The sequence below is a fragment of the Amia ocellicauda genome, chromosome 19, assembly GCF_036373705.1.
Source record: "Amia ocellicauda isolate fAmiCal2 chromosome 19, fAmiCal2.hap1, whole genome shotgun sequence".
Taxonomy (NCBI): Eukaryota; Metazoa; Chordata; class Actinopteri; order Amiiformes; family Amiidae; genus Amia; species Amia ocellicauda.
The window spans coordinates 17,175,924-17,189,881 of record NC_089868.1 but is presented as its reverse complement, the minus strand read 5'-3'; the positions used below and the strand labels follow the sequence as shown (position 1 = coordinate 17,189,881).

General features: G+C 37.0%; 1 protein-coding gene across 3 annotated transcripts in view; it reads left to right on the top strand.

Annotated features, from left to right (window-relative positions):
• ccdc24 (coiled-coil domain containing 24) overlaps nucleotides 1-13,958 on the top strand; it is a 38,773-nt gene that overhangs the window by 1,179 nt on the left and 23,636 nt on the right. For 2 of the 3 annotated variants that reach the window (XM_066691805.1, XM_066691804.1), the window contains exons 2-7: nucleotides 1,114-1,229; nucleotides 1,441-1,655; nucleotides 5,642-5,814; nucleotides 10,075-10,203; nucleotides 11,511-11,615; nucleotides 13,461-13,515. In XM_066691805.1, the coding sequence (XP_066547902.1) occupies nucleotides 1,488-1,655; nucleotides 5,642-5,814; nucleotides 10,075-10,203; nucleotides 11,511-11,615; nucleotides 13,461-13,515 (630 nt within the window). In that variant the 5' untranslated portion in view covers nucleotides 1,114-1,229; nucleotides 1,441-1,487. The remainder of the gene's footprint in view (nucleotides 1-1,113; nucleotides 1,230-1,440; nucleotides 1,656-5,641; nucleotides 5,815-10,074; nucleotides 10,204-11,510; nucleotides 11,616-13,460; nucleotides 13,516-13,958) is intronic. The other variant, XM_066691806.1, reaches the window with a different exon arrangement.

The window sequence follows — 13,958 nt, the reverse complement described above, 5'->3', positions numbered from 1 at the left end:
CAAACCCATGCAATGTCGTTAACTGTTTGCGAATAACTACTATCAGTAGAGACAGAGTAAGTAGTTGAAGTGACGTCAACTCCTTTTCCACAAGTCCAAAACCGAGTGCATTAAGGCCTATATTTGGCAGGCTGTGTATCCTAATGACGCAAATGTGCCTTACAATTTAGCATAGCGCTGGGCATCACCTGCCTGCAATAGGAGTTTTCCATGGGGGTATTGTTAATGTGCCAGTTATGCTGCACGCCCAAGCTCTTCCTCAGCAGTATTTCTCTTCATTTAACAGTGATGAGCTACAGTTGACATACAAGGCTTAGAATTGGACAAATGCATGAAAACCAAAACGAACGGGCCATTCATGAAGAAAATGAAGTGAGAATGTGGGCAACGCCATTGGGAGCTATATCTGCCATCCTAGCATAGCGCAGCATCTACGAAACTTGACAGATTTAGTTCACAGGGACAGTATCTGTTAATAATTTACTGTTTCTACGCAATAGTTAGACTTGGCATGCTTCTTATATGTGGAAACGAATTAGTCCGCACAGTGTTATTTTGCAGAGTATTAGTCTGCGTGTGAGAACATGCGGTGCTTTTCTCTGATGAGTATGCGTGTGAGTACATTATTTAAATGTATAATTAATAATAAGGGGAGTTCTCACTTCACTACATACTATCTAGCAACATCTCTCTGTCCGCGTCTGCTAGGTGATTGCAATATCATATACATGCCACGCAAGTGATGGGCAGCTGTATATTAAGTGAACTTGGAGAAATGCAGGTTGATTGTATTGATCTTTGTAGTTATTGTGATTGCGGCAACTGTGTGCGCCACCCGCTGCTCTGCTCCACCAAAGCCGTTCACCTCCCCGGTCTGCCCAGCATGGTGGTGGATCATTTCCAAAGCTTTTGCCCGTTTGTATTGCGCTGCACTTTCACTATTGCACTGAAATAGTGGGACTAACTGACAGCCCTGTGCATCAGATACGTTGTGTGTGTGTGTAATTGCTTTGCGATTGAGGGAGACATAGATCGACTGGATTGCATATCAGTAATATGTTCAGGCAACATCTCAATGCTGTTATATAATACCTGTATATTGTTTGCTTCCAGTGTATTCACGTGTTTTTAAACTGCACTCGGGGCAGTTGGAGTTCTCGCGTTATTTCCTCTTGGAGACGCGTCTGTTTGCACTGGAAACAGGAAACAAATGTTGCAAGGACCAGAGAGTAAGTGACCGTTGCGTTTATTATTAAATCCCCACAGATTATGTGGTTCAGACAGTTGTTTTATACTAATAACCATGTAGCTAATTCGTTCTGCATAAATCCTTTAAACGTGAAATATGTGCTTTATAAAAGAAATGTGCGTAAATACAATGCAATTGAATAGCATACAAGCTAAATTATGTTTTTATGTTCTGTTTTTCTGTCTTTTTAGCTTTGCTTGAGTACACAGTGGTTACACTCAACAGATGAGGAAGGTTCATGGCTGCTCTACCTGATGATGGAGATTGCACCTTCATGGAGAGCTATGAACCTCTTCAGTCTTTGTGGAAGTTAGTGGAGGAACATGTGCCTGAATCCGAGCTTCCAGTAGTCAGGAGTGTCCTGGGAGATGCCATGGTTGACCTCAGCTTAGAGATGCACTCAGAGGTAGGCGGGGAGGCGAGAGGATGGCCATTTATTCATGACAATGTTTCACATCATACTTTTGGAACATAGAAGGACTTCCACATCGCAAATGTAAAGCGGACCTTGTTACTTTTCTCATTTTAATCTGCAGTGTCACAACATAATGTCCTCCTGGTGCAAAGATCTTGAAACATCGCCCCATAATAAAATGAAGCAGAAGGCAGTCACAAATGTGTTTTGTCTATATAAAAGTGATTTACAGATGGTTATTAGATGGGCAGCAACAGTAAGCCGATAAGGAAAGGGGTTTGACTCCAACAGTTACATTTTCTTTTGAAACTAAATGTTGATTTGCACAGTTTTGTTATGTTCAGTTGTAAACTTTTTCCCCCGACACATATGTCAAGTCTCAGATCTAATGTTATACAATCTAAGGACTAGGTCGTAATCAAAACTTTGACCCACCCATGAATCGCAAATTGCCAAGTTTTGATTTATAAATAGTATAAAGTAACATCTAACAATAAATTAGACTGCAATATAGTATAGTTTTCCACTTTGCGATTTACAGGTAGGTCAACGTTTTGATTTGGTCTAGCCCTAAGTAAAACACTGATCATTTTAATATCCTCCTTAGGGACATACTGTATTAAAAATGTTTTTAAAAAGAAAATGCATTAAAATGCAAAGGCCCTCCTTTCCAAGCATTAAAGAAGTGTATAGCCTGGCACTGAGCCACTAACTGAGAGTGCTTAGCCCACAGAAGCTGTTTACTTTGGACAGAAATGACTGGACATCACTCGAAAGAACCACAGCAGGGTGGAAAACATTCCCTCGCCCAAATCAGGAAGCAGTGGTTTTTGTCAAATAAAGTAACATTGTGCTTTGCAAATGGGCAAACGTCTTACATCATTTTCGGGATTTATAGTAATCCAAATTTAGCACTAAACTGGTTTAGACATCTGTCTTCCGTAGTGTAATCTGCTTCCTATCAATATTATGACTGAGTGTCTGAGGTTTTGGAAAGGCAATCCAGACTTTCACCTTGTTTTCATGTGAATATCAGATCCATTACAGAGCTGAGTGTAATAAAAGTGTACTGTGTAGTCCCTGCATGGTCACTGCAGTGGAGGGGAAATGCAAGTTACAATAATGAACAAAAAACACGAAACTACACATAAAATACCATACCTCCCACTGTTTTTGCTGGACTTATCTATCTTTGTGTCTATTCTTTATCATACAACTATTATTATTATTTTTTTGTTCGTTAATGATTCAGTTCTCTGTTTTTTACTCTAGGGGTGAAATAAGTCTAAATAAAGCTATTATCCCCTAGCGCTTACTTAAAAGCAGAATTTCACTGACCTTACAAGAAAGAAGGGTCAAACAATACCCCCAGCATACCCCACATAAAAACCCTGCTGATTTCTGAACAGACTAAATTTGAGAAAAGCCACCTTAGCTCAATAATGACTCGTATTCCCCAGTGAAAGATTTATTTTTATTTGATACTTACAAAACCTTAGCAGCAGTGTGATTTATTTTGGTACCATGTATACTACCTTACATTGTTTTAGTTTTTTTTCCCCACTGACAACTGTTGTTTTTTTAACCGTGCATAAAAGAGAGGTTTTCATTTGTTTTTGAGTATTCAGTATCCTTTTAGATGCAAATGTGATCAGTCTCTATGGGAACACACTAGGACGGATGCAGACTGTTTCCAAAGCCAGTGAGGTGGGTGTTTGTGTTGTGGATAGTCTAGTAATCAACATGTGGCCTCTGCCCCTGAAATTAGCTTAACGGGTCAGGGAGCAGTTATGGGGTGAAGAAACCTGATCTTTACTTGCTACGGTTATTTTGACCATTAAACCTGCTTTTCAGGTTTTCTAAACCCCTTTCTTATTTGAGTGTTGTTATAGAAACCTATCCTAGTTCTGGGAATTCCCTGTGCTGAATAATATGAACATTTACTTCAAACAGCAAGCCATATGATGGAGATTTGTTGAAATAATGCTCTTATGCTCGTATATACCTTCTATGTAAAATTGTCTGTAGTTCAAAAAGTATTCCTCTCTCTCACTGTAAACTTTCTGTGAAATAATTAACCAGGTACATTTAGATAAATTGTAACTCTCTCTTTTTATGTATTTAATATTATTCTAGAATATTGTGATTCCAGCTATTTTGATTTATGATATTTTATATTTATGGATACACTGCACGTCACGTCACGTCATCAGATTTTAAGCATCCCTGGTGAATGTTTGTTATATTGATTTGATATTCTACTATAATATGTTGATTTAATTGACTTCTGAGGTGGGGAAGGTATAACTTCCTGTCTGAACTTGAAACTCTGTACAGTATAACATACAGAGCCCTAGTCACTTTGCTCAAATAGGTCAAGAGTTTTAATTTCATTTGTACTTGTATATTGGTTTCTCATTGCTCTAATGAATGGCTTCCATTTGTGCCAAACCAGCACAATCAGAGCATACAGTAGTCGTACACTGCCTGCTTCTTCAAGGTCATGAGCTGCATTAATCAAGCATTTAACTGAAAATATTTAACTCTTTTTAAGTTTAACACTGGATATGAGGCCATTGCTGCCTTCTTTTTGTTGGATTTCAGCCAAATGTAATTGCTCGTTGGTAATCAGATACTTCGGACTTGATGAAGTTTAGTTTTTATGTATCATTCAGATTTTCTGTTTAATTTTCTTAAAGCCACGCTGATCTAGATGCAACTGACTGCTATTATTAGTATTTTACAGATCTGTTCTCCTTTGAAAGGAAAACTCTCCTTTTTTATTTTTCCTTTTCATGTCTTCTTTAAAAATCAGCCATACTGAGGATCGCTTGATAGATCCAAAAGCACATTATTAATAACATATGAAAAGCGAATCTCTTCAACTCTTTATAAATGTGGCCTATCTCTTATTGAGATTTATTAAAAAAAAAAAAAAACATATGCATTACATTCTTATATTCTCTGAAGACACGTTAGTTTGGCTCTAACTTTGACAGACATTGGTGGGAGTGAGATGAATGTATATCTCTTTATTTATGTATTCCTAATAAAATTAAGGAATGTTGGAGACATTACTAAAACATATTTGTTACATAAGAAATAACCACATGTGTTCACAAATAACTGCCTAAAGAGGTTAACTGTGTGAAAAGAACATTTGGCAAATGTTGAGCGGAGTCCTCAGAAGGTAAGTGTCGGAGTGTTATGTGAATGCACCACAGGCTCGAAATATACAAAGAATTGGTTTAATGTTCCCTCAGGATAGCTGGGACTTTGATGTCTATCTCAGGGCCTCTATCTGAGTTTAAATTAATCTCAGCTGTTCAGGTGCAGACAGCAGTAATGGACTGCAGGTCTGCAGGCGGAATGAGACTGCTGGGTCTGTGGTCTAGGAGTTGTCACGACTATATGGACTGCTCTTTTTTTTTTTTTTTTTATAAAAGAGTTGGTGGCTCCAACAAAATGATTTTGCAGGACAGTATTAAACTATATATTCCCTGCTGGTAATAACAACAAAGACACAATGGCAAGATATCTCTACGTGTTCTAATATATTTGCTAATATTCTTGTGATCTATGGCCAGCATGTAGGCAGACCACTACTAAATGGAGTTTGTAACATCTTCATGTGAAAAAAGAGTTGGAAAATTGTGGGGGAACAGTGCTATGTTGTAGTTGATAGTATAATTCTCTAACTGACTGATTAAAAATACGTTTTAGTACACTTAGATGTTATTTGTTATTCACAACACTTAATAGTTTCCACCATCAAGTTTATCATGGTTATATCATGCACAAAAATGTTGAATCTCTTAATAAGAATTCCTTTTGAGAACCTAGGAATGTGTATTAAAACCTATGAATAATACAACTCAAATAAGAAGTATACACACAATTAATATCCTGCTGTCTTTGTGCACAATTATCTGTTGTGTGTCCTCTATCAATTCACATTCTGATCTCTGCTCAAATAGGTGGAAATGTGGTTGCAAATCTGGCAAGACTTAAAATCTAACCATGAAAGAGTGTCCAAGGCCTCAGCATCCCGGACTGTCCTCGCTGACCCCCCTGCCATCAAAGAGATGCTGAAGCAGGAGATACATCTACTCCTGCTGAATGTTCGAGAGAAAGCCTCTAAACAGGGCAGGTGAGAGGCAGATTTTTCCAGATGACCTTAACTTGAATATACATTCCTATAATCTTCTTAAAATCTGTCAGTGCTTTCAAACCTAACCTGTAATTTCCAGACGCCAAACCAATCCATTTGTTTCACAGAAGATTTAGCTGTTTAACCATTTAGCCAGTCAGGGTCGGTGTTTTGTGATGGCAATGGTATCTCACTAGACTTACCATGTGTCCATATTTAGCTTTCCCACTCAGCAATTTGCTGATCAGTGACCTTAAAAATCAAACTTTTCAACAAGGTTTATTCTTGAATGGCAGTCTTTAGATCTATTGATAGCCTAATGGTTGAACTAGCTCTCCGTATTGTGCATGAGTGAGAAAATAGCATAACTCAGTTCTGCTACAGTTCATTCTGACATTTCATACTCCAGAGGGACAATTCATTTTAAGTACAGTTGAATAGCATAGAAGTCCGCTCTAGAATGCACCATAGCACTCATATTTTTTAGCTTCAATTTTTAACTACAGGTCATAACATTCAAAAGGTGATATTCTCTAAAATGTGACTACAACTACAAGTATTATTTGCAATATACTAACCCCTGCCTAGTGTTCAGCACATGTAATGATATTTTAAATCACAAATATGGAGAATAACGCATTACAGCATCATCATTTATCAAAATACATTTAGAAAACGTATTCTCCAATTTACAGAACTGTGTAAGAATTCTCAGCATAAATTAGTTAATGCTATACATAGTGGCATTATGTTTATTGATGGTTAATGGTTCATATGCTATGAACTCTTTGTGTTATATACATATTATAAGCTATATACACTTTGTTTCTTATCAATGGTCATACCGTAGCTGATGAATAAACAAACTGAGATCTGAAAAGCAAAACTACCTTTTCCAGACATCTGGGGTTAAGACATCTTGTCAGTATAAGAAAGACACAACTGTAATATGTAATTTTGCTATGAAATACCTACATTTTTATTATCACTTATATGTTTACTATTTTGAAATATATTGAAATATCTCATTACAACACATTGTAGCAATTTAATCAGAAAATAAACTAAAACCTTATACTTTTGTGATAATGGACTATAAACTTAGCATTAAACTATTTTTAGAATCAGACTAAACCACACCACAATAAATACAGCATCTTTTGAACTTACCCATCACTGTAATCAGACTTTGAAACATACAAATAGCAATGCTATTTATGTATCTGCTTGTTTGAATACAGGCATTTACACACAGACAGACCACAGAGCATCCTGCAACTGTACTTTAGCTTTATTATTTGAAAGGGTAACTTGTTTAAATATGTATGGTCACCAGTCCTTAAAACAAAGAAATAACAGTTGGGTTGTATGTAATTTTACACTTCCCTTAATCTTAGTTCTTCCTTGTCTCTGATTGCAGACTCTAAGAGTACAGAATTAAACCATTGTACAGCTGCAGGTTTTCGAGAAGCAACTTCAGTTTCATTAATAAACTGTCTGAGATTTTATTTTGCTGAAAAATAATTAAATAACAATACTAATTTAGAATGTGATATCTCTTGGTTCTATCTGTAAAATCTCTGTTTTTAGCATTATTGGCAGCTTAGTAAAAATTAGATTAATTCATGCAGGAGCTTTAACATTGATATTGTATGTGGTGACACAAAGGATAGCTATACTGCAGGATCCTCTGTGGGACTCTTTCATTGATGTCTATTTTCCTCCTGAAGAATGGAGTCTTTTACAGGTACTATACAAACCTAATCTGCAATGAGGGTGGTCATTTCACAGCAACTGTCTGGACAGCGAAAGCATGTGTCGTCTTTGGCAATTGCTGTCTTTATAAATCCATGCTATTGATGATCTGGAGGAAAAGAAAGAAAGAAAGAGAGAAGAAAAGAAACAAACCTGCATTGCTGCTTCTGCTTTTTAATTTGTTTGTTCAGCCAAACCTTATTCAATTCAGAAATTGGAAAAACTAATGTTGTGAGGTTTAATGCTTCCAAATCCCCAAAGAAAACAGAATGTGTTTAGAAGCCTTTTAATTACTGTTAAAAACAACTTGCTAGGATGTGCTGATTACACTTATAAATGCAATTAAATTGTGTTCTTATTATAATACATTCCTGAAAGAAAAGGGATAACCAATGCCATACGTTTAGGAAATATGCCATAAAAAATAATTGTAAAAATCATTACTCTGCCTATATTCACATTGAGCAATACTATGACACACAGAAATGTATTTGTTTTTATATAGTGACTGGATAAACATCTGTCTGTATTATTTCTCTACATTTCTATATTCTTTTTCCAGTATATTTTATTATATTTTTATACATGTATGGGTTTGACATCTTTCCACAGTTTCCTAGTATCATCCCACTGATTTGATCTTCCAATTAAAAGCCTACTGTAGATCAGCTGGTCTGTTTCTTATATAAGTTGTATAATTTCACTTTGATATGATTCCTTCTTTCTGTTAATCCATGTAAAAGGGGAACGTTTTAGACTTCATACAATTTAAAAGCATTGCAGTTTAAATTAGTTTGATTTATTTAGTTGCTTATTTTACTGTCCTGTTCCGGTCAGGACACCTCAATCAGTAGAAGAACCAAAGTTAAGCTGTAGCCTGAATTCAATCTAATTAAAGAGAAAGTGAATGTTCACAGCATTTTGACTGCCTTGAAAGAGAACTTTGTATATAATTCAGCAGATCTGGCTTTGTAAAAGGGTGTTGATTACACCTCTGCTTGTGTGGTCCTTGTTGCCATTGTGTTCCCAATTTGTTAGGTTTGTAGGAAGATAGTATTGGTAGACTTATATGAACATGAAAATGAGGCCAACTGACAGGTCATTCAGAGGAACCTGGACTGAATTTTGGAAACGGTTTTGTGCTGAAACCGGAAGCTCAGTAAAGAATTTCTGTAAAGAATTTCACTTTGCAATATTCTGGTTCAATATTAGGATGGGTGTGTAGTATTAACTTTAACATAGTACTTTGTGTCAGTTCCAAAACATTGTTTTCACGTTGAGTCAGTTAGTTGTTTGTTTTATTTGTCCTTTCTTGACCAGTTTGAAACATCTTTGTGGAAGGGATTTTGGCTTCTCCTTTTACTGTATGAAATCCTATGCTGATCAGTGCTGTGTTGTGCAAAGCAGTGACAATGAGCTCACTGTCCCGATGATTGTACTCTCCCCCCACCTCTCTCGGTGCCGTTTTCTTGTCAGTGCGGGTCAATGAGCTCACAGTAACAAAGAGCATCATAGAGGGTGCAGAGTATCATCATACCTTGACCTGTGATCTTATCTTTCTCTCTGCAAAATTGAGATCAAGAGATGCAAGTCTGTGTGACTCTACGTGGCAAGGACTAGGTTAAGCGTGGGGCTGGGAAGGGGCCGCACTCGTCCCTGGCTGCTGCAGTCGCTTGTGCAGGCTATTAAAACTCTAAATGAATGGCAGTGTGTGGAGGCAGTGATGTGAGACTTTTCAAATGAATGTCCCCTCATAATCCCCCTCCCGCACCCGATTCCAACCTGACACAGCTGGGGTGTTTTCTGTCCCCATCTCTCGACTCTTTTCTCTCAGGCTATTAAAGTTGGCAAAGGATTAAAGGCAGTGTTACAGTACCATTGAAAGCCTCCGGGCTGCTGGCTTCTGCTTTAATCTGTCTTGCATCTGATTTTACGATTAGCACAGGGATTCTGGAAACTACAGAGGGAGCAGAGTGGTAATAAGAGACATGCTCTTCAGTTCTGTGCAAAACCAGTTTTGAGTAAAAAAACATATACAATTAGAGGGACATATTAATACAACTTTAACCATTGTGCTAAGTTATGTGTCTAACAACACTGTCAGAGTACTATTTTATTATTTATTGATTTCCTTTGTACCATTGGGTGTCATCAATGCCGTGGCATTTAACATGCTATTAACATTTTATGCATATGGGTCGTGGTATTCCTGTAAATCTAAAACTACAATGCTTAACAGTAATTTCATGACTTTTAAATTATATTGGGTCTAATCTAATTAATTAATGAATCAAAGCAAGCTACGGAGTTACTGAGACTCTACTGCTGACATCCCCACAGAGTACGGTTGAAGGTTTTTACTAGCATGCAGCCTGGCCCTCAAATCTTTATTACATATACGAGCAAGTCGGATTCTGGGCTGTATGTCAACTCAATGTTTCTGCCACTACTGATTTAATTGAATTTTTCCTTTTATTTTAATTTTTTTGACCACTTTATTTTTAGGGATGAAAACAAGGCTCTGTCCCTTTATAGTCCTGGCATTGTTAGCTATGTGATGGGCAGCAGTAACCCAGGCCCTCAGCTGGACAGAGCAGGAGGTGCCAGGAGTCCTCAAGGCGACGGAGATGTGCGGTTAGTTTCACTCTAATTCATCACGTTTCTTTCTAGATTTTCAGTTTTGAGGTGTACTGAGTATACTTAAAAAATATTTTTTAATGACTGAAATAATGACTACAGTGGAAACGTGCTACTCCAACTTCAGTGCATTTCGGTTTTCAGAATCTCTAACTCTACAGAAAGGCCTTTAGGAATGATGAAGAAAAGTATATGATTTAGGATTATATGCTGATTAATTGTATATAAATAACTGCTGCAGTCGAGTTGCAAAAATGTCTTGTATGTGGTTTAATGGCTTAATCAGTGATCGAAACAGACTAGCATTTACAGTGCCAACGCTCCACTGTTGTTCAGAATACAATGTAGGGTACAGTCTTCTTAATCACATCAAAGCAGCTATGAATGTAAGCTTCACATAACTGGTCAGACTAATTCCACCACAATATGAATCAACTGAAAAGTTATTTTTAATGTATTTATTTTATGCCCAAGTTAATACACTTGCCAATCAACTGTCATTTTGCTTGAGTTTCAGAGCATTCCTGGCAGGTTGTTTTCTTAAACTAACCAGTGTTTTTACAGCTGCGGAGAGCCCCAATTTCAGTCTCAGTCTGAGATTTAGTTTTTTGAAATAGTAGCACTTGGAAAAAAGTCTGAACAGTTTAGTGTGTTCTTAATGTCTGAAATGTTCTTCAGAATTTGAGTACATTAGTTACATTACTGTTATTAGTGTCTAAATCTGTCTATGGCACTGTAGTATTGGCCATTAACAGTTAACTCTAGTGAAAGGTGATGCCTGATTTACCTTTCGCCAAGTGTAACATTTGCAGTTTTGCCAAAATGCAATTATTATTTCAAGTAAATTGAAGAATTCTCTTCTCTTCTCAAACGTGCACTAAAATACTGGTGTGTAAAATAATATCTTTACAATAGACTTCACTTCTCAGCTCAGTTCCTGCTTTAACACATTAGGTGCTTTTACACTGTAAACTTTGAATCCAGCTTTTCCCTTTTTGATTAGGTCTCATTAATGTATTAATCCTCCCATTCCAATCTCAGTGTTCAAATTTGTTTCAGCTACAGAAACAATTTCTATTATTTACTGCTGTGTTAAAACTTCCCTACACAATGAATACCTGTAGCATGGGATATTGTCAGTGCATTGAAATCTGAACCTAAACAAAACATACATTATTATTATTATTTTATTTATTTTATTTTTTAATTAATATTCTTTTTACAACTCACTGTTTACACAATGACATATATTGTACAGTTCAACACAATGTGACCAATGTTACCCGATTTATTTTCCCATGTAGGCCTGCTTCCCGTACCTCCACAGGCTCCAGTTTTGAGGATGAAATTGAAGCCATTAAAGACAGATTAAATGTTACCCAGATTGACGAGGTTGTAGCACATCTGAAGTGAGTAACACAACATGCTTTACATTCCTGATGTAAAGGTGCTTGAAAGATTGTGTTATTATAGAAAATATTTGTCTTTATGGCTTTTCCTGAGTGATTTTATTATGTCAAGCTAGAACAAAATAGGCCATTGAGGAGGACTTCACTTGAGCTGTGAATTTTTGTATCTTGAAGAGTTGTTTTGATTCATAGAGGATATTTAAAAATTACTAGCTTTAGAGTATGATTCATATTTAAATAACATGACTTTCTTTTCCAGCCATTGCATTGTAAATAACTCCTTGAATACATCACAGCATCCTGGATTATTATGTGCACTTTCTTTTGGTTATAATGAGGGATTCAAAGTGCTGCTACTTTGAATAACTTTGTTAATGTCTTACAACCAATATTAGCTGCTGTAGATGTTATGTATATATTTAAAGAAATTGTGTGACATTCCTGTGATTAAGCGTCAGGAGCTAAGATTTGTTAGCACTTCAATAAGAATGTATTTATGTAGGAAGAGTCCCAGTGCATGGTCCTGTATCGGTTTATGCTTGTCTGCGGTCTAATGCTCACTGGTGAAGGACATGTCCTCTTAAAGCATCAAGCCCTGAAGACTGTCAACAAGTCAAAATGTTCCAGCGTGTTTCAGATGCACACAGTGCTCAGCCTTATTTGTTGATAGGGCAGAAAAGCTCCGAATGAAGGTTTGTTCTGTAGCAGCTCAAATATGTCTCATTGGCAGTTGCATTATCTACTTTAAACAAGAAAAGCTTAATCACTGTAGACTGAACATTTAGCAGTTGATGACTCCAGATGGGTCATGCTTCCTTTCAGACTGTACTTGAATGCATTGTACAGTGTCTTCAATAAGAAACAGCAGTGGGCTGTGAAGAAGGCAACTGGACTGGCTCAGGCCGGATTGTTCCAGATGTGATAGATTCTTGCTCCCGATGCCTGGGCCTGCTGGGCCAAGTCTGCTCTTACACCTCTTACTGTCGGCCTTATGTTCAACACTGTTATTGTTCCACCTAATGACAGAAATGTCAGGTAGAAATGCCATGCATGAAAAAACATTGTATTTCTCCATAGCTGTTTATTGGCTAGGTTGAAATACATGTTTTACTCTGAGTGATTAACGTAAGTGTTTGTTTTTCGAGGAAGCCTTATTGGTGACTAGAAAATAGTATTATAGTTTTAAACATTATTCAAAATTATCTGAGTTTTGCAGTGGACTTTGGTGAACCTTATCATATTGAAATTGGGCACCATTGCAGCTTTTTGCAAACAAATACAACACCACGTTTCATGCTGCTGAGAATTCCCTGCAATGTGTGTCTCTTCCACGACCAGTGGAATATCACAATATCTGGTCTCCCCAGACCCAGAGAGGAATGGCCAGACTCCCTGGGGAAAACACTGGAAAAAGATGGAAAAGGCTTCTCTTTACGAAGAGAACAAAACGTTTATTGTAAGAAAATTCGAAAAGAGACCTATTGCACTGGATATATAGGATTCATCCTTTAAAAAATGCAATACCAAACAGAAGTAAAACAGTAGAGCTTACATAATCCTGATTTGCTCAAAGAGACTTTGTTTATTGTTAGTCTGAAAATTATTAAGTACTTTAAAAGCATGTAACATTAATTGAAAAGTTGCTCTTCATTGAAGTAAAGATTAAGTGCTGGCAGACAGACCTTAATGGTTCCTTACAAAATCTTTGAAGCTGTGGGAGGATTCATTTTGAGGTTAAAAGGTATTGGTCCCCCACCGTGTTTTTGTCCTTATGGCACAAATACATTCAGACTAATGAAGAGTAAATGGTAACCAGTGTGTCTGATTTTCTTTTTGAAATTACAGATCTGTCCTAAAAGAAGAGTGTGATGCTCTGGGGAAGGATGTGGAGTTTCTACAGGTGAGATCTGTGGGTTTACTTTTAAAGGGAAGGCGCTTAGAAATGTGTGTCGTAATGAGTTTCACACTGTCAGGATGTGAACTGTGATGTGCTTTAAGAGCATCCATTACATTTAAGTGGTTTAATGCCCCTATGTATAATTGGAAGAACAAAATATGTGATTTGACTGAGAGGGAGTCCACAGATGACCTTTCTGAGAAAATACTGTGTCTAAATCAGAAATGTTGAAATGGACAATAATGTCTCCCTACAGGCAGTGTCTTTAGATTACAGAGACCAGATGTTAAACTTGACCCAGACACAGAAAAGGTTAAATTTCCCTGGCGTCACTGGATCGGGTTTCGGTTTTTGAAATTCCTCCATCAATCAGTGACAAGGCCTTGGATGGGCAAATCGCTGAACTTGTGAGTTGAGGAGATACTTGATGTGACATCTGAGGTGGA